This window comes from Cebus imitator, unplaced genomic scaffold (genome assembly GCF_001604975.1).
Source record: "Cebus imitator isolate Cc_AM_T3 unplaced genomic scaffold, Cebus_imitator-1.0 Scaffold144, whole genome shotgun sequence".
Lineage (NCBI taxonomy): Eukaryota > Metazoa > Chordata > Mammalia > Primates > Cebidae > Cebus > Cebus imitator.
Window position 1 is genome coordinate 1,456,766 of NW_016107459.1, and position 21,594 is coordinate 1,478,359.

The 21,594-nt window shown below is 36.1% G+C and overlaps 1 protein-coding gene across 13 annotated transcripts in view; it reads left to right on the forward strand.

Annotated features, from left to right (window-relative positions):
• PDLIM5 (PDZ and LIM domain 5) overlaps positions 1–21,594 on the forward strand; it is a 206,859-nt gene that overhangs the window by 54,645 nt on the left and 130,620 nt on the right. For all 13 annotated transcript variants that reach the window (XM_017542411.1, XM_037743427.1, XM_037743428.1 and 10 more), the window contains exon 3: positions 6,261–6,412. In XM_017542411.1, the coding sequence (XP_017397900.1) occupies positions 6,261–6,412 (152 nt within the window). The remainder of the gene's footprint in view (positions 1–6,260; positions 6,413–21,594) is intronic.

Below are 21,594 nucleotides of genomic sequence, written 5' to 3' on the forward strand. Positions count from 1 at the left end.
ATATGCAGAAGATTGAACTTGCCCTTTGGTAGTGGCTCATTATATAAGTACATCTCCTACTTGTTGCCTGTAGTACATTACAGGAGAATCACCAAAGTAAATTTCTTTTGAATCAGCATAAATTGTTCTATTTAGTAAACATCTGACTATTAAAATGGTGTTACCTGGCTGTATTATAAATCATTTCTATTGCCAATGACTGTTTTCTTAGTTTGGCAACTGCTGTCTCATTTCCAAGAAAAAGCAAATAGAGGTTTTGTATACATACTCTTTCCTACAATTCAGAAGGATAAATTTCATACATAGTGAATTCTAACACATTGGAGTCACTGTTATTGCTAAACATTGTGCCTTTTATGGAAAAGCTTGGGGCATATAGCAGCTATATTGAATGATTATATTTAAGAGAAATCTTAGATGGTTAGACTTATTTAAAAAGGTATCTGCCATAATGGGTTATATTTTTAAAAGTGAAAATTCTATTGGTTTGTTTGTGGTGGAAGTGCTGTCAAGAGGTAATAGCTAAGGGCAAGGGCTAGTGTAGCAGGTATATCTAACTCCTTCTAAGTCCTAAATAACATATTTCTTTGTGGATAAGTTTTCTACTTAGTGCACTTTTGAGTTCCTTGTCAAAGTGTTCTGCTGTCTTGAGATACTAGTATTTTATAATTTTATAAAGACACAGTACTACTTTTTCTCCTGTTGTTAAAATGGTTAGGAACAAATGCTGGAATATTGTATATGGAGGCTAAGCATTTTGGGTAATTTTAGTTATAAATTTTATTTGAGAACAATAAATTGGTGACATGTTTAATGACACACAAGTATTACTGTGAGAAAATTGACTCAATTATAATTACGAATTATGTTCATGTATATTATTTTAACTGCAAATCAAAACATAGAATCTTCTCTCTTCTATAATTAGTGGTTATTTTGATGTTCAGTTTAAATATTATTTTGCGCATATGTACTTGGATGTATCTCACACCTAGAGAAAAGGCCTGGATCTCGCTTTCCAACACCTGAGACATCTCACGATCCTTTCTTCCCTCATGGTCTTGCTTCCCTCCTCTACCATCTAAACTAATACTCTTCATTTCCCTGTGTGTTCTTTTTCTTTTATTCCTGTCCTTCTCTGACCTCCAGCTCAAGGCTTCTTCACCATCATCACCTTATTGATTCTTATCCTTTGGCCTTTTGGTACAGTGGCAACACCTAACTCTCCCGGGAAATGGTGACAAGAGGCCACCATTCCGTAGGAATGGATTTTGGAAAACTCATAATTGGATAATAGTAAGCAGGGAAGGAGGGTGCAGTGAACTAGATTCTGAATGTGTGGCACACTCATCTCTGTTGCTTAGTGAGGGGAAAGTTAGGCTTAGAGAAGCAGAAGGAAGTTTAAGTAAGGCAGTGAAAACCCAGAAGGAGGTATGACTGGTCAGTTTGAAATGCTATCTTTTCTGTCCTGTACGACCTTGAAGTAGGCTTCCCACCTATGTGAATTTGTGGCATCGTATAAAAATAAACAATAATATTGAACATTTCCTGTGCATTTTGTGGTACGTGCTGTGCTGGTGTTTTATTTAACCTGCTCAGCAGCTCTGTGAAGGAGGTGGAATTATGGTCCTCATTTTCAAAGAGAGGAAACTGGGACTTAGAGAAGCCAAGTAAATTCAGGCAACACAACTAGTAAATAGCAGAACATGAATATGAACTGATTTGCCTAACTTGAAAGCCTGTGTTCGGCATTGTGGTCTTATTTGTTGTATGGACATAGGCAAGTTATTTAATCATATTGAAGCTCTGTTTTCCCACCTGTAAAACAGACTACAACTACCTTGCAATAGAGAGGAATGTTGAAGCATCCCCCAAAGTCCCCAACTTACTGTTCGTGTTTTGTAGATAGTACTAATTACTTTTTCTGGGTCATTTCTTTCTTAGGATAGTAAAACACTATGTGAGAGGAGCTACCTTCCTAAAATGACTGAAAAATTTTTTTCCTTTGGGTCTTTCCTAGTAAAGTAGGATGGGCAAGCCAAGGCTCTGATTCCATTTTCTTTTACATTCTCCCCCCAAACTCCCACAGTCTTTGCTATCTGCTTGCTAAAGACTGGACTTCCTTTTCAAGAGAAGACTTCTTGTAATCTATGATTACAGATAAAAGGATTAAAATGCAGCTGTTCCTAGGGATGAGTTTTAATCTGAGTACAGATAATTGATATTAGATCCTTTCCTACCGAAATTAATGGGGAGGCTTAGTAAAGATAACTCTCTCTTCAAAAGCATACAGTTTTCTGGTTTTCCTTCATTTCAGCATCAGTGAACAGACCTGAACTCAGAGGTAGTTCCAACATGTACAGCCATGTGTGCTTGCTGTAAAGTGAGACCACAAAGTAATGTTTTTGAAGAAGCACACAGCTACAATTAAGTCTGTGGAAAATTGGATTGGATAGCAGTATTGAAAAATGCATTTAAAGATCAAAAAAGAAGCATTTGCTTGTGATTAGTTTGATTTATACTGAGCTCAACCCAGGAGCCTCCCACAACTGCTTCCTTCCTACGCTATGCATTTATGAAATACACACACACTTACGGCTGCCGTGTTCAAGATGTACTAATGACAGAAAGTTACTATTGCTTTATACAAAGGTAAGCTATTCAGACTTGAAATTCAACAGTGAAACAAACAAAGAGCTGTGCAAATAATGAATGACTTTGTAGTCTTTCCTTAGCTGCTCATATTCATAATGCTACATCCTACCCAATTAAGAGAAGCAACATTTATCTTTCTAATGAGTGAAAAGATTGAGGAAGTGGTTCTGGGGATAAATGAAGCTATAGGAATATTTAGTTAAGTGCTGCCTTTTTACAAGTCCTGAATTTGTTTTTCTGTGTATTGGGCATTTCCCACTATATATCGCATTAGTTCAAGCTCATCATGCCCTTAAGTTTACGATATATGAGTAGGAAGCTGGGGTAGAGAATAATGAAGATGGTTAGAGAGTCCAAAAAGATATCAGTGTCAAAAACTCAAGATGATTAATATTACCAAGCTGAAAAACTGTAAAAAAAAAAAAAAAGGAGTTTGTATGGCATTTTAAATATATGAAAAATTGTTCAGATGATGATGGGCACTTGTTTCCATTTGTGCTAATTGGTTGAGAAATAATTGAGATTCAGTACAGTTAAGTTCTTAATACTTATTGTACTAAGTTACCAAGGGAAGTTGTGTAAGTTTTAGAAAACCTACAATATTCAAGGGTCTTGGAGAAGAGCAAATTTTAAAACATAACCCTGATCTTATGGAGCTTGTTTTGAAGTTGGAAACAGATTGGTGACAAATTATAGGTGTTTTTTTTTAATTTTTTTTTTTTAATTTTACATTATAGGAAGCAGAAGACATTTGCAGTTTTTCTACTCTCATTTTATAAAGAGAAAGTTGATATGATAAGAACTCTCCAGTACGAGAGGTAGTGGGGCCACCATTCGGGAATGTAAAAGATAAATATGGAGCACGTGAAGGTAGGGAAGGTCTGTAGAAAACTCTAGTGGAAGGCAAGTAGGGTATAGGCAGGGTCAAGGTAAAAGTTGAGCAAGACTTGGAGTATCACAGGAGAGGAGTGGAAGGATGGATAGATTACATTTACATTGGTACATTTAGAAATTTTCCTAGATGTGACACTTAAAGAAGGGGCAGAATCTATGTAGCTATGGGATTCCTGTGCTCCATGATCTGAAAATAAGTGTGACAGAATAAAAGCGGTCCTAGAAAGAAAGGTAATTCTAAGAAATTGGTTTTGAACATCTTGAGATGATGGAATCACAAGAGATCAAGTATGTAAGGGGAGCAGAATAAGAAAAGTTATTTGGTTATGACATTGTCTTTGATTCCATTACTTTCTACATTGTTCATCACCTTTATGTTACTACTAACTAGGAGTATTTAAGTTGCTTCTTTTGGGTACATTTAGAACAAGTGCCCATAGATTTCAGTGTTTCTGTTTTAAGACTACTTTAGGTGAGGATGGTGAGGTAATTTAAGTGCATTCTATTTCTGGTTAATTATTTTTTATTTTAATTTATTTTATTTTATTATTATTTTTCGAGATGGAGTCTCACTCTGTTGCTTAGGCTGGAGTGTAGTGGTACAATCTCAGCTCACTGCAGTCTCCGCCTCCTGGGTTCAAGCAATTCTCCTGCCTCAGCCTCCTGAGTAGCTGGGATTACAGGCAGCCACCACCATGCCCAGCTAATTTTTGTATTTTTAGTAGAGACGGGGTTTCACCATGTTGGCCAGGCTGGTCTCAAACACCTGACCTCAAGTGATCCTCCTACCTCAGTCTCCCAAAGTGCTGGGATTACAGGCGTGAGCCACCAAGCCAGGCCTAATTTTTTTTTTAATACTTGCCTTTCTTTGCTAAAATAAAATCTAGGATGACTTATGTTTATATTTTCTTTTGTTACAAAAATTTCAAATTTCAATTCATTTGCTGATTTTAGTAGGGAATAGATGTCCCTTTGTGTCACAGAAGTCTTCCAGATTTGACTTTTATTTTAGGATTAAACCTGTAACTTTGTATAGGCAGCAGCTCATAGATAAACTTTTAAAACTAGCAGGGACCTTAGAAGGCCTTTAAGATCATCTGGTGCAGGCCCCACATTTCTCAGATCAACAATCTGAGGTCAAGGGAATAATAATACATTAATAGCTAAAATTTATTGAACTGCATTATCTGTATATAATCATTATGATAACCTTGATAGCATAAGTGAAATGACCTTCCCAAAGTCCCAGAGAAAGTGGTATATAGCCCACTTTCAGAACTATTTTCTTTAAATGTTTTCTAAAATCATTAGTTTTTTTAAAAACTGTGATAAAATTATATAACATAAAAGTTAACCATGTTTACCATTTTATTTTATTTTTAATTTTTTGCGGGGAGACAAGAGTCTTGCTCTGTCACCCAGGCTGGAGTACAGTGGCACGATCTTGCCCCACTGCAACCTACTCCTCCTGAGTTCAAGCGATTCTCCTGTCTCAGCCTCCTGAGTAGCTGGGATTACAGGCGTGCACCACCATGCCCAGCTAATTTTTGTATTTTTAGTACAGACGGGGTTTCACCATGTCGGCCAGACCTCAAACACCTGACCTCAAGTGATCTGCCCACCTCAGCCTCCCAAAGTGGTTTATTATTTTAAAATGTTGCATTCACTGAATACTCACAATGTTGTGCAACCTTCCTGACTATCTATTTCTAGAACTTTTTCATCATCACAAACAGAAACTAAGATTTTAGTTTCAAGTACTAGAGGAATACTGGTTATTTACTTGCTTTTTTAGGCCTAGTCTCACTCATCTTTCAGCAACTCAGTATTCAGTGTGATCTATTTGTACTTACTGAATGCTGAGTTGTCATTTCAGTTTGAATGGTTTCTTTAATTTGTACTCATTTCATATTTCTAGGTATCTATGAAAAGTTCACTGTCACTCATCTAGTGTAATATTATATCTGCTTCTTTTGGGGCAATGAAATATATACACACGAAATTTGAAGGAGATCAAACTAAATAATGTAAACACATAGAAGATTTTATTGAGCAGGGGAAGAGAGACTAAGGATTAAGGACTGTGATACACACCAAAAAGTCTGGTTGTCTCAGATACAAAGAGTTTCCCTTCTGAGAATGAAAGCCTAGAGCAGGAAGCACACCCAGTATAAAAGATCCTTGGGCATGGAATCTGAAAGACTTCAATCCCCGAACCCTGCATATGAACTGGACTCAGCAGGAAGGATTGTTTAGCAGATCTTCCTTCTCTATTCCTCTTTGTGCTCAAACAAAAATACAGCTGTTAAAAGAGTTTTAAAAAATTATTTCTAAAAGAGTATAAAAACCCTATTCAGATTGCATTCTTTTTATTCTGCTAAAATGTGAAGTTTTTGTTGTTGCTTCTCTTCCTGATTCATAAAAATCACACAACTACTGTTGCACAATGAAGAAATGATCAGGGAATCTTTCTCAGAAAATTATTTCCATTTTTTTTAAAGAGAGCAAATAAGAATTTAAGAAAATAAACATGAACATTTTTTGAATTTTGACTTTACATGCTAAAATTCTTTACATGTTAAATGAGATAGTTTTGTGTTACTTTAATAGTATATTAATATACTTTTGGTACAAGAAAAAGTATAAGTTTTATCAGGATTTATTATTCTTTTTCAAAGAGTGACACGCCTAATGAAATATATTTATTTCAGCTAAAAGATGGCGGCAAGGCAGCCCAGGCAAATGTAAGAATAGGTGATGTGGTTCTCACCATTGATGGAATAAGTGCACAAGGAATGACTCATCTTGAAGCCCAGAATAAGATTAAGGGTTGTACAGGCTCTTTAAATATGACTCTGCAAAGGTAAGTTGCTTTTTATTTGTCCCTGAAAGAGAAAACAACATTGAGGAATGTGTTTTTGTGTGTCTGATTCATGATGTTAACTACGACTCAGTTTCTGCTACCACTGTTTCAAGTAAATAAATAAAAAATAAGAATGGTTCTTAAATTGGATAATTGAGCAGCATGAGAATTGCTGAAAGGTATGAGTTATTTCTCCATCAAAAGGCATGTTATTCCCATACTAATGAAAATTGTGTGGGCCTGAAATCCTAGCACTTTGGGATGCCAAAGCGGGAGGATTGGTTGACCTAAGGAGTTTGAGACCAGCCTGGCCACTATAATGAGTTCTTGTCTCTACAAAACATAAAAAAATTAGCCAGGCGTGGTGGCATGTGCCTGTAGTCCCAGCTACTCAGGAGGCTGAGGTGGGAGGATTGCTTGAGCCCAAGAGGTCTAGGTTGCAGTAAACTCTGATTGTGCCACTGCACTCCAGCCTGGGTGACAGAATGAGACCCTGTCTTAAAAAAAAGAAGAGAAAAGAAAAGAAAATTGTGTATACAATTTCAGAGAATTCAGGAATTCTTGAAATTTTTCAGTGGAGTGCTGGCTAAGAATTCTTTTTGATAGGTAAAGTTCTGAGCAGTATATTAAAGGGTATTCTTTTAGCGTATGATATGGCTCTCCTTAGTTTGTCCTTTTCTCTTCTTTTTTTCTGAGTAGAAAAATAATTTTTAATGGACTCATTTGAAGGCTGAACTTTTTGAGCTTACTACTTTCTAAAGTCAGTCTGGCCACAATTATAAAATAATTAATCATCACATTATTTATAAAATATCAGGTATTTTGAGCATCCCATCATTTGAAACCTGTACCAAAATCACCTGGAGTGCTTGTTGAAAATACTGATTTCTATGCTGAATCAGAATTTCTGGAAGGAAAGACCAGGAGTTATATTTGTTGAAGTTCTCTGTGGTTATTATGACTTACAAAGTTTGATCACTGTAGTATCCTGGGCTAAAGGCAAGGGAGGAGAAAGAGGGAACGGAAAGTGACAGGATGGTGGCTGTGAAACCTTTAGCTTTATGAAGAAGGTAGCTTGATCATATATGAGATAGTTATGGAGAGTTTTAAGCAAATCTTGTTTTTGATGATTGCAAAAGTGTTCTGAATTCTACCAAATTTGGAAAACATCATTTTTCTCCCTCCCCAATCTGTTCCGTGGTTATATTGCATATGATTGTCTTAGTCTTCTATAAATTGTCATGCATATTATGAATCTTTAAGAAGGAAATAGGCTGCGTGCCATGGCTCACGCATGTAATCCCAGGACGTTGGGAGGCCGAGGCAGGTGGATTACCTAAGGTCAGGAGTTTGAGACCAGCCTAGCCAACATGGTGAAACACAGTCTCTACTAAAAATACAAAAGTTAGATGGGTGTGGTGGTGCATGCCTGTAATCCCAAATTGATATTCACTCAGACAGGTAAATGTAAAAGTAGAAAGTATAATCCCCTTACTTGGGGGCCAAGACAGGAGAATCACTTGAACCCAGGAGCCAGAGATTGCAGTGAACCGAGATCATGCCACTGCACTCCAGCCTGGGCAATGAAGTGACACTCTATCCCTGCCTCCAAAAAACAAAAAAAAAAATTTAAAAAGAGGGAATTAAGACATTGTACCTTCCCAATGTATTTGGCTATGGAACCTTTTTCATGGAGCCTATCCTAGGAGTAGTGTTTTATGAAAAACACTTAGGCATTGCTTCTCTGTTTTTTGCAACTGCTGTCCGAGGGATTGCTGGGGAAAGGATTTCTACAGGATAAATTATATTTACCTGTCTGAGTGAGTATCAATTTGGTATTAAAACTGAATAGAATATTGTTTTTACAAACTTAGACTGATGTGGACATACAGATCTATTTTGATGTATCATGAGTTTCTAACCAGTTTCCTCTTCAGGGTCTTTTTTAAAAAGTTTTTTAAAAAGAAATTCTTTTTAGTGGGACTGCTGAATCAATGTTTAAATGTATTTTAAATTTTGATAGGCTATTAGCTTTACATTTTAATGCGTAGAAAAGTAGTCAATGAGAAAGGTAATTGATTGCTAAGAAAATTTGTTTCATTAGTATTCTTTTGTTCTCTATATTGAGACATGTAACGTGAAAGTTGTTACTAATCAAATGAAAGTAGTCATTTTTATTTTACCAAGTATAAATTTTGAAGGGAAATCAAGAGGTCAAGAAGCTTCACTTATTTGAGATATCAAGAAAGCAAAAACAAATAGAGATGCTGACAGGGTGTTTTACACGTTCTAAAACTGGAAGTTTGTGTAAGGATATGAGCTTTTTTATGGGTTGTGTATAATTTCTTTCATACCAGCCTGCTTGTTTTCACATTGTGCTGCTTATTTTATGACCGAGGAACCAGTATCTTATTTTCTATTGAAAACACTTCTGGGCCCCATAAGAATAGATAAAAACCAGATGTTGCCCTGTTTGGATGCCATTCCAATTTAAGTAATCTGCTACTGATTCTAATAAAGATTGCTTTAGGCTGCTTAAATACAAAATCTAACAAACCAACTTACAAAATTGACTTGTTACAAACATCTTAATTGTATCTTCATATTTCTAAATAATAGACATTCAAAGACCCAAAATATTGTAGAGTCCCATTGTTGTTCACTGAAGTTCTCTTCAAGTTTTTGAACACTTCTTGTGTTAGGCAATGTCAGCTTGTTTTGATAGTGTGTGTGGTTAACAAAATTCATAGTATAACATTGACACTGCTACTGAAGAAATACTTTTGCCTTTTAAGGGAAAAATACAACTTTAAAGAGATATCTTTGATTCTTCTCTATGCCAGGACCATTCTCTCCTTAAGTTTTCTTTCTTATATCCAAGCAAGTATGTTTTCTGAATTCGAACGGCACTTTTTTTTTTTTTTTGACTGAATCTCGCTCTGTCACCAGGCTGGAGTACAGTGGCACAATCTCGGCTTACTGCAGCCTCCACCTCCTGGGTTCATGGGATTCTCCTACCTCAGCCTCCCAAGTAGCTGGGATCACAGGTGCATGCCACCATGTCTGACTGATTTTTTTTTGTATTTTCAGTAGAGATGGGCTTCTCTCATGTTGGCCGGGCTGGTCTTAAGCTCCTGAGCTCAAATGATCTGCCCACCTCAGCCTCCCAAAGTGCTGGAATTACAGGCATGAACCATTGCACCCGGCCTGAACAGCATTCTCAGTTGACCTCTGGTCACTTCTTCATCCCACTTCTCACCAACCAGACTGCTCTGAATTCTTCCAAACTGAATTACCTGCAAGAGTAATTTCTTAGTCCAACACTCTCCTTCATAAACTTGAAGTTTTCTGCATGAATATGTACTACTATCATTCACAGACTTGGCTTAGTCCTGTTTCCTAGAGCAGAGCCTGAGATGGAGATTCTTGTGCAAGTGATGCAGTAAGGGAGTCCTTTAAAATGTTACTTGGAAGGGAGTGAGTGAAACAGGGTTGGGAAGCAGAAGAAACTGAGATGAGCAAAGGTGTGATTTCAGGTGATATCCAGCTTCACTTGATTCAGCAGGAAACTTGGAAACAAAATTGCACTACAGAGAGCTGGTGTTGCCTTGAGGAGATGAAACTGGGCTTTTGTACCCCCTTCCTTGTATTGATTAGTTATTAGCCATCACCTGTCCTGAAAGTATGTTGTATGAGTAAACAGAGAGAAGCGGAGTAGGAGGTAGCTTCTATTGCTTCCAAAGAAAATTACTGGTGGGGTGGCTGGGCGTGGTGGCTCATGCCTGTAATCCCAGCACTTTGGGAGGCAAAGGTGGGCAGATCACCTGAGGTTGGGAGCTCGAGACTGGCCAGACCAACATGGAGAAACCCTGTCTCTACTAAATATACAAAAAATTAGCTGGGTGTGGTGGCACATGCCTGTAATCCCAGCTACTCGGGAGGCTGAGGCAGGAGAATTGCTTGAACCTGGGAGGTGGAGGTTGCAGTGAGCTGAAATCATGCCATTGTACTCCAGCCTGGGCAACAAGAGTGAAACTCTAAAAAAAAAAAAAAAAAAAAAAATTACTGGTGTGAACCATTAGCAGCAATGGAAGAAACACCTGAGGGAGGGGTGGAGCAAACTGTTAGGAGAGTTCCAGGAGCTCCAAGCTGGGCACAGAAAACAACACATGCAATGAGATTCTATCCAGACTAAGCCCTCTCCTCAGAAGGTTATGTCTCCGTAATCAAGTTCTCCTCATGTTGTACTCTCCAGATCACGACCACTCATCACTGAATGTCCTCTCTTCCGTTTAGGATAGGTTTCTCACCATCCTTCCCTTGCCTTTATGCCCTCTCATGAAGTTCACTTCATCTGAAATGCCCACCACCTGTTCATTGCCAGTGCATGCCTTCACATTCACTAACCCAAATCTAGTGTCTCCTGCCCACAGTCAATCTGTTCCTACTATTGCACCTCATTCCTTTTCCCCTTCTGAACTTGTATGAAATAGTTTATGCCATTCAGCTCAGCATTTAATTGTACACTAAGTATAATCAGGACGAACAAGGGCAATTCCATGAGTCTTATACAAATAAACCTAATTAGCTAATAGTCATACCTAGCATTGCCTATGTTATTCACTAATTACCCCATGTATATTAGTCCTGGTTCTCCAAGAAGACCCTTTAAGAGCAAAGGCCATGTTTTTTTTTTTTTTGCTCTATTTGTATTTGACAGCACCTTATATAGTAGTCAATTTTTGATAGGCCACCAGTATTATTTCCCAAACTTAGAATCATTTATCTATTTCGCTAATACTTCCTGAACTCTTACCATGTGCCAGGCACTGTTGAAGATGCTGGGGACATAGCAGTGAGCAAACCAAACAAAAATCTCTGCTTTCATAGTACTAGCATTTTAGAGGACTGAGACAGATAATAAACAAGTAAGCAGAATATGTAAGATATCTTGTGTGGATAAATGTTACAGGGAAAAATAAAGCATGTGAGGGACATAGGGAGCATCCACTCACTCGGGATACTAATTCCCAAGATATCTAATAACCTTTTCAATGTGGCTTTCCTTACTACCCTATTTTAAACTGAAGTTCCCCAGGGAATTGCATGAGTATCCCAAGCAGAGGGAAGAGCCAGTGTGCTGGCCCTCTGTCAGGGAGGCTGGTATAGCCAGAGCGAGTGAAGGCAGACTGGTAAGAAGCAAGGTCAGAGAGGTAGTGGGAAGGGAGTAGAAGTGGCAACAACTTACAGAGCCTTGTGGGTCATTGCCATGTTTGTAATCAAATTTAAGTTTGCCTGGGCCTATTAAAATATAGTGAGAAAACTCTGGAAAGTTATAGTTGGTTGGCTAGGTATCTAGAGCAGGGTTTGGGAGATAAATAACTTACAGTCACGGAAAGGGAGTCCAGAGAAAGGAGCAGACCAAGCCTCTCCCCACTCAATGGTGGTGGCACTGCCCTTTCCTGCTAGCACTGTAGGAACACTGGATGATGACCACTGTGCCCAACTGTGCTCTCCTCCACATAAGAATTCCCAGGGAGAGAACATGAGAGAGGAAGTCCATTTTTGTCTTTGAAAAGAAAATTACCAATAATTTTGTTTTGTGAATTTTTTACATTGAATATTATTCTTGTATATCTACTAATTTTTTAAGAAAATATATGTGTATATTCAAAATTTGGTTTCCTTTTTAGGCCCAACCTCAATATCTTAAAATAGGATTTAGATAAGAAAAAGTAAGATAAAGATACTTTCTTGAATTGGGTTGTTTTGTAACTGTTATTTATGTCTACTTTAATTTGGGGGCATATAATAAAGCAAACACATTGTCTTTCCATGATATCCTGAAAAATAAGACTTGACTCAGTATACTGTGGATTTCTAATGAATGTAGAAGTGTAGATGATTTTATTTTGATTTGTCATTTATCGTTGAAAAGGCTTGGAAAATACATATATGTTTTTATCTGCACCTAAAACTAATTCTAGGAGTACTACAACTGGACTACAAAAAATTCTATTTAAAATTATTTTTACTTTGGGGAAGTCAGGCAAATAGCAGTGCATATTTTTAAATGTCAAATGTGTTTTGCCTATGATTTTGATCCAAGTCAAAGTGTTACCATTTTTAAAATTATACTATTTCAGCTGATACAAGAAAAAAATTACTTTCAAAAGCTTTGATGTCTAATAACTATTAACTGTATTAGTACTGGTTTTTATAAATAAGGTTTTTAACTGTTCCATTTATTTAAGAAGGTAGCTACATAGGACATAGATAAACTTGTTACATGCTTATTGTATGATTTAGGGCTAGTAGCTAAACTCCTGAGCCTTAATTTTCTTGACTATAAAATGAGGTCATGGGTGATTTCAAAATTCCCTGTTTGTAATAAAAATAGTGGTTCTTGTTCTGGTTTTTAAACTGTAAATGTATAAGTTCCCTAGAGCTTGCTGTTAGATCAAACCAACTTAAGTTTGCTTATTTTGGCTAGGAGAATCAGGAAGCTGGACTTTCTTCATTGGAGTTATCTTAAACTATGCCAGGTTAGCCAAGTGACTTGTACTGTTCTGCTCACTTTAAGGTGAAAGGTAGGTCAGATGGATATGTAAACATCATTAATTTATTAGAAAATATAGTATTATATATTTTCATTCTTATTTGATATTGTTAAATTAATCCTCTTGGAATCACAGAATATATATATAGTTTTTCTACTCTTCCTTGTTTTTATATTATTAGTAGTGGCATGTCTGTGGTTTTTTAAAATTTTTGTTTTTTGTTCTTCAAACTTCATTTAGTGTATAACTTGTTATGATTGGAAATGAAAGACCTAGAAGAATTGAACTTTGAAAAATATTGATATACTACTCTTTCTGCCTTCTCCTTCTTCTTCATTCTTCAAACAACAAAAAGATTGCCAGAGGTCCAGATACTACTGCTAATGATTGGAGTAATTTAATAGGTACATTGGATTATAAGGAAAAAGAAGTAGCTGTTATACCAGACTGAAGCTATTAGCCATCTTTTGTCTCATTTTAATGGATTATTTAATATTCCATTACTGTTAGCTTTGTGGGTTCAACTCTGCTGTCTCTTTCATAGAGGCAGGAGTTTAGAAAGTACTTTTTTCAAAGTTTTCATTTCTCTATCTGGGATATTTCACTTCATGTGAATTAAAAGTATTTCATTGGATTATTTTTTCTATTAAAAATTGGAGTTTCAAGTCATTACATTTGAAGTTACTTTTTTTCTCTTTGGTATTCAAGTACTTTTCTAGTGTTTATTCTTCAGTTTAGCTTTTACTACTTCTTGTTTGCTTATTTGTTTTTAATTCTTAGGTTGGAGGATGACAGTTTTTCGGAAGGACTGAGTCTGATTATGTCTCCCATTCATCATTAAAATGAGAAATGCTGCTTAGGAAAGGGAAAGAGGAAAAACATGTATTGACTTGCTTAGTGAATTTTTTTTTTTTACATGTATCATTAAATCCTTATATCAATCAATTGAGGAAGAAGTTAGCCTATTTCAGGTAAATATAATGACTTAAAACAGAGATATCCAATCTTTTGGCTTCCCTGGGCTACACTGGAAGAAGAATTGTCTTGGGCCACACATACAATACGCTAACACTAGCGATAGGTGATGAACTTTAAAAATATCACACAAAAAAAAAAAACACCTCAGTGTTTTAAGAAAGTTTACAAATTTGTGGCTGCATTCAAAGCTGTCCTGGGCCACATGCAGCCTATCGGCCATGGGTTGGATGAGCTTGGCTTAGAGAGTTTATGTGACATGCCTAACAAACTCAAATCAGTTCAAAGCCAGTACCCTCCTTACTTTCTTTGCTGTGACAAAGGACTTAATGACTAGTCTCCTAATATATGTTTGATAAAATGGGATAGTGTATAATAGGGGTGACTCTTCCTCTACTTGTAAGCAACTGCATCTTTGTTAAAAAGTACTTTTCATTTTTACTTTTCCCTGTCAGAATCCTGTAATAAAAATTATACCTAAATTTTTTTCTGTGTGCTTTAAAAAGACGCTATATGTTAGAGAGAAAGGAAAAGGGTGGTGGGGGGAAGCTAATAGGTTAATGAGCCACCAGATCAAAACATTCATTTGGATACTGACCTGCGTATATGGTTTCCCATCCTAAGTCAGAAAGTCATTTTTTATTTTTGTCTCCCAAGTTTACCAGCCTGCTGACTATATTTGCTAGTTCATTCCTGTGCTTCTATGTGTGCGTTCTGTGAGTAACTGAAGATTCAGGAATTCTTAAAAAAATATGTTTTAGAGGCCAGGGTTGGTGGCTCATGCCTGTAATTTCAGAACTTTGAGAGGCTGAGGTGGGTGGATCATTTGAGGTCAGGAGTTCGAGACCAGCCTGACCAACATGGTGAAATCCATCTCTATTAAAAATACAAAAAAAAAAAAAAGAAAAAAATATAAAATATGTTTTAGGGACTATTTGGTCAACATGACACTCACTGGAAGAGACCATGATTGTCAATCAACAAATCAATCAGCAGACATAGAAGAGAAACATTTATCTATCTCTTTTTCTTCACTTCAATAGGGATAAAGATTATTGGAAATGGACTTGAAGGCTCAATTTAGTTCTGAATAATCTGTGGCAGTTTGACAGTTAAACAGATCTGATAAATATGGGTTGGTTACAGTGTATTTTGTATTTTGAAATTCTTCACTTTGAACTTTACATCTTGAAAGTTTTGTTTTTTAACATATAAAAATCTTATTTATTTCTCTGAAGGAAAAATTATTTTAATCTGTAGTCCTTCGGGAAAACAATACCAGGAATATGTTTAAAGACCTGTTTAATTTTAAATCTTTACTGTAAAATAAATTTTTTAGATCACACCTAAAATAGTCTTTGCAAAAAAATATTAAAATGTGTAGAATTTTTAAGGTCCATGAAATAGAGATGTAAAGAAGGTGAATGACACCAGCATTTGCTTTGAAATTAAGCAAACTTGGTCCAAATCCTGGTTTCACCATTTCCTGGCTATATGACCTTAGGCAGCTTATGTAACTGAGTTTCAGTTAACCACTTGTAAATGGGCATATAAGACCTGCCTTCTAGGGCTTTTACACGGGTTGAATGAAATAGCCTATGTAAAGAACCTAGGACATAATAAAGATAAGTTCTCTCTCTTCCTGTTACTCTCCTCAGTTAGTTAATAAGTGAGTATTAGTATGGTATCATTATAAAGTACTTCTAGATCATCATATTTGTTTTGTTTCTTGGCAACAAAAATGGGTGTGACTGAGGAAAAGAGGGAGAAACTGAGAGAGGGAAGTCAGTAGGTCATTACCTGACAAAGTTAGAAAGATAATGATGCAAGTTTTAGAAGAGATGATTGGTTAGTCAAATGAGTAATTTTAGATCATGTAGATGTAATTAAAGCCTTTTCAAAGAGTATTTAATGGATGCAAACATGTTTACTGCCAGCTAATTACTGCTTTGGTTCAAAATTATTGTCTTAACCAATAATTTATGGCCCATCTGGCAGGAAAGATAGTGGCAGCAAAGAAAAACCAGTACACATCTAGTCTTGTTTATTCTGCTAACTCTTCTTTTTCAGGTTAGAGGATCAATACAAATATAGTTCTTTTTTACTGGGGGTTAAGTCAGAAAGGCAAACAAATAAAAATGTGAGTTTTTTCTCTCATTTTATATTCATGTGTGTTCCCTTTAAAGTAGTTTTCTGAGTAACATATTAAAATCAAGCAAAATTATTAACTTTTGGAATGTGTTTTTCTGATACTTTTAGAATAAATTTTCTTTTAAAACCTTTCCTCAACACTATTGTTAATTACTGAGGTTTAAAATTAAATAATATTCATTAAATTTTAAAATTTGGGGGCCAGGCATGGTGGCTCACACCTGTAGTCCCAGCACTTTGGGAGGCTGAGACGGGCGGATCACCTGAGATTGGGAGCTTGAGACCAGCCTGACCAACATGGGGAAACCCTGCCTCTACTACAAATACAAAATTAGCCAGGCGTGGTGGCACATGCCTGTAATCCGAGCTACTCAGGAGGCTGAGGCACGAGAATCGCTTGAACCCAGGAGGTGGAGTTGCAGTGAGCTGAGATTGCACCATTGTACTCCAACCTGGGCAACAATAGTGAAACTCCATCTCAAAAAAAAAAAAAATCCACACTTTTCCTTCAGATTTATGTTATGACTAGCAGCCATAAGAGGTGGATATAAAGAGATTTATAATCTTTGCCTTTAAAGAATTTATAATCTCTTCATCAGGATCAGAAGAGACAGAATGTGCTACAGGGGTTCAAAGGAAAGTGAGATCCCATTCTAATGGAAAGCCTTTGTGGAGATGCAGAAATCTGGGCTAGGCTGTGAAGAATGAGGTAAAATGAAATAGCATATGTAAAGAACCTAGGACATGATAAAGATAAGTTTTCTTATTTCTCCCTATTTTCCTCCTCAGTTGATAAGTATTAGTATGGTATCATTGTAAAGTATTTCTAGAAGATTATATTTGTTTTGTTTCTTGGCAACAAAATGGGTGTGACTGAGGGAAAGAGGGAGAAACAGAGAGGGAAGTCAGGTAGGTACCTGACAACCTACCTGACTTCCCTCTCTGTTTCATATTCAGATGGAGCAGTGCCCTCTGAAGTAGTATGGAGGTGACAAATCCTTAGGCAGATAGTGGGATAAGCATGTTGACCACTGGAAATAGAGATAAGAATGAAAGAAAAGTGAGATCAGAATACTGTTTTGCAGGGTCTTGGACATGGAGGTATTATTGAAAGCTTTCATCAGAAAAGTGACACAGGACTATATTTTGTGAGACTGCTTAGAAGAAGGTGGAGAGAGACCACAGGCAGGGAGACTAGTCAGGCAAGTATTGCAGTAACGTGGCCTAGTGAGGGCTTGAAATAGAAAACAGGAGAAATGAGAGAAGTGAGAATCGAGCAGTACTTCTAAAAGCCACAGTCATGGGCTGGATAGGTGCAGCATGAGGGAAGAGTCAAAAGTGTCTTAGGATTTTGGCCTGCCTGTGCCCCAGTCCAGTGTTCTGCCTCTTTTACCTTCCTCTTGCTCTTCTGCTCACTGAAGTCTGGCTTTGCTCCTCTTACATTGCTGAAACTGCTTCTCACTAGGACGTGTTATCGATTCTGCAAGTTCAATGTGGTGGTCAAAACTAAGCTCTATGCCTTGCCTCACAATTTTGTGTCTCCTGCTGCTTGCACTTGTCCTGGTGAATGGCTCCACCATTTACCCTGTTAGCCAGATCAAAAAGACCCCTTCCTTGCCTGAACCTCTCACTTTTGCCTGTGACCACCTGTTCATTAGCCTTAGCGTGTATGTCTCCAAACAGACTAGAAATAGAGTAGAAGAAATTAGTATGGCATCACAGCATGGTAGTGGAGAGAGGCCCCGCTCTTAGTCATTATGTTTATATCTTGAACAAAAATGTTTAAGATTCGCGTTTCAGCATAGACTAATTAAAACACTTGCTATATGTGGATCCCTGGAGATAGAAAGGAAGTTCTCATGCCTGCCCTGGAGCTCATAGTGCTGATTTCTAACCTCATATAAAGTATTTTTTTTTTTTTTTTAATGTCAAGTGTTTTGTGGAAAACCCTTCCCCTACCACATTAAGGTAATAATTGTATTTTCACTAGCTGGAGATTTTATAAATATTATATTGCAGTTTTAAATGAAGATGTAGATTTTCTATCTTGATATACAATAATCTACATTTATTTAAAAATCCAAATATTTACAAGATTTATGCAGGCTTTGTTTATGGATCGCTGGTGAATACTTATAACTGTGTGCCAGTTACCTCCAGCTGCCTCAAGTGTGGCTCTATATGAGTTGGGAAGCACACACCAAAAATATTTTAAGCCATCTGGAGGTAGAGACTGGAAAGCAGAGATACTCACAGGGAGGGAGAGACTGAGGAGAGACAGCATGAGGGTGAGGAGGGTAGCAGAGACAGAAAATCCCAGGCTGGAAGACAGCTGAAGTAGTCACATGAGAAGATTTTCCTGGCCACATCTCAGTATCAGTAGATTAAAAGGAGCACGATTCTGTAACATTGGATTCCACCAAATTAACCTCACCTTTATTGTCATTTTAAAAATAAAAATAGCTTAATTTCAGTTAAATGAGAAGTACTCAATATTTCCTTGTTGTATGAAAAGGAATAGCTGAATAAGAGACTATGATTAACACAATCATACCCAACTCTTTAAAAGCAGAAACCGTATTTATTACGTACTCCAGTGCCTACCACCATGGCGTGGATGTAGTCATAGAATACACTAAATATGTATTTATTGCTTTGAGTTGTAGAGAATGTCACTTTTATAAATACTGCAATTTTTACTACTTTTGTCTGATAAATTTAGAAATAATTTACAAGTTATTAGTGAGGTAAATAGTGACAAGCTGGTCATTCTCCTGTATTAATGGCAGCAGTCTCCTTAGAGTTCCAATGAAACATTTTTGTCCGTAGCTCCAGGAATTTTTGAAAGGATTGAAATTCAAGTCATTCCCAACTGTTTTCCAGTGGCTGTTGTTGCTATTATTGTCTCAAAGACTGAAATAGCTTAGGCTTTATGTGAGTTGAAAAGTACATAGGAGTGGTTGGCCGTGCAAAACATGGCAGAGTATTTACACTGTCAAACTCCTTTGTTTAATGTATTTTAAAGCCTGTATTTTCACAGTAAATCAGCTTTAAAATAGTTTTTCAAATGTTACTGGTCTTACCTAATAATTTCTTTTTACCTGCTGTGATCCCTCTAAATACTAGTTCTTTGGAATTGAAATGCAGATGGAAAATGGTCTTTCATTCATTTATTTGTTTTTGTTTATGAACTTTTAATTTCTTGCATAATACAATACAGGTTCACTTCCAAATCACAGTAAAAATTCATAGGGGATAATCCTGACTTAAAATACCTCTTTTACACTCAAGTCTGCCTTTATCTTGGCTGTTTAGCTGAAGTTTACACCACTTTTTCCTGTTACAATGAATGTGAGGGACTTTCCAGATTCCCCTGTTTTACTGGAATTATGTTATATAGACAAGGCTTTGAAATAATAGGTTATTTATTAGCCCAGAATGTTTTGTTATCCTGAAAATATTTCTGGTTCTCAAATTATTCTTAAAACAGAAAGATATTTTATATTTTGAAAGAAAAATTTTATATTTGAAGAGGCTTCAAATAAATTAATAAATTATAACAGTGTTCTTTATTCCAAGAACTTTAGATAATAGTTTTTCTTCTGAGGTAGGAGGGAAAAAGTGGTCAAGTTGTTAAGGAACCAATTTCAGTGTTGTTTTTTAGTACATAGTAGGAATTTGGTAAGTAAAGCATACTAAAGAAAAAGGAACTTACACTTTAAATCCTTGCCTCTAATAAGTTACTGAGGTAAGAATTTTGTGTTCATTAGTCATTTAATCTTAATAGCAGCTTATTATGGCAGATATTATCATGTTACTTTACAGAGAGTTAAGTAAGTACTTCATAGTCACACAACTTGTAAGTAATTAAGCCAGAGTTCAATCTCAGATTTGTTTCTCTCTTAATGTAATGATTTGTCTGCACACAACTCTTTAAGTACAGAAATTTAAAAATATTTTTACTGCTTAGTAATTATAAATTCTTCTTTTCTAAAAGTTGTTTTGCTTTTCCAAATACAATGCAGTAAGAATTTTTGCCATTAAATATATTTCATAGGAGGCAGAGAAAGAGGCAGTTATGAAGACATTTGTTTGATATTCCAGTAATTTCAGATTCCATGGAAACTTCTAGCAAGGAGTCAATGCTCTGAAAATTTTTGCTTTATTAGAAGCTTACAAAATATTCCAGTGTCAGTATTACCTCATTTGTTTCCGTAGCAGCTCCAGTGTGTACATTCTCTGAATACTAATTAAAGTAGCTTTAATATGATCTTCATCTGTGAAACAGTTTTTTAGTTGAATTAAAATGCATGGTTAAGTTTGAGTATTGAGAACAGACTTCATAAATTCATAGCATTTTAGAATTTGAAGCAACTCCAGCTATCAATCAGCAGAGCCCTTTGTCTTTACTTATGCTTCAAAATTTCATTTTGATCTGTGTAAAAGATTGCCTACTGTGACAGATCTGTGACGCCTCTGTCACAGTAGTGACACAGGAATTGGAGTTGTGTGGTAGAGGATGGAAGGAAGAGCAGAACTGTGATCTTATCCTTTCCACCCTATTGACCTTGCTCTACTGCTTCTCCATCTATTTTGTGGTCTAATTACAGTGTTCTTTTATGTTTCTCAACAGTATCTTATCCTGAGATTGGGAAATTCTGGATTTAGTGGTAACTTGGTTTATAGCAAATACCGTAACTATTAAACCAGCATGTTTTCCATTTTCTGTAACCTTTTCTTATACTTTCTTTAAGTTGCTTATTTTCCTGAATTTCTTTCTTTCTTTAGAGCCTCAAAATCCCTCCTTGATTCTAAGGTGCCAAAATGTCCCCTCTCAACTATGATATGTAGACCTTGAATAAACCTTATGTAACTGAATTACAGAAATTGGAAAAGTGGACACAGAAACATTAAAAATATTGAAATGCCACCCTTGTCATATAGATTGGGATGAATGATGATGGCAAGAGAGAGCAGGGTAGCATTGTTTTGTCAATTTAAGTTTGAAATTCTGAAAAGGAAGAATTTTTAAAACTAAGGACAGTGATAAAGTTTGCTTGGATCTTCAAGAAGAGAGATCCTAGTTTAGAGGGATTTCATAATTAAAAGACAGGGCAAGTAATAAGTTAGTATGAGTACTCAGTTTTCCCAGGAATCAAATGAATTGAGCTGGACTGTAGGTTGGGATCAAGCATAGATTAGGCAAAGAAACTTGAAAGGATTGTACAAACCATAATATATATATTATATACATAATATATATATGTATATAATTAATTCACTTTTCCTAAGGCCACATATATATATATATATATGGCTTTAGAAAATATATAGGATAATATATGAAATAATATAGGATAAAATATATAGGATAATACAATAGGATATATGTGTGTGTCTATATATATAGATACACATATATATTCTATCATATTATCCTGTATCTTTTCTAAAGCCATATGTATGTGGCTTTAGGAAAGCTAATTTAATTATATA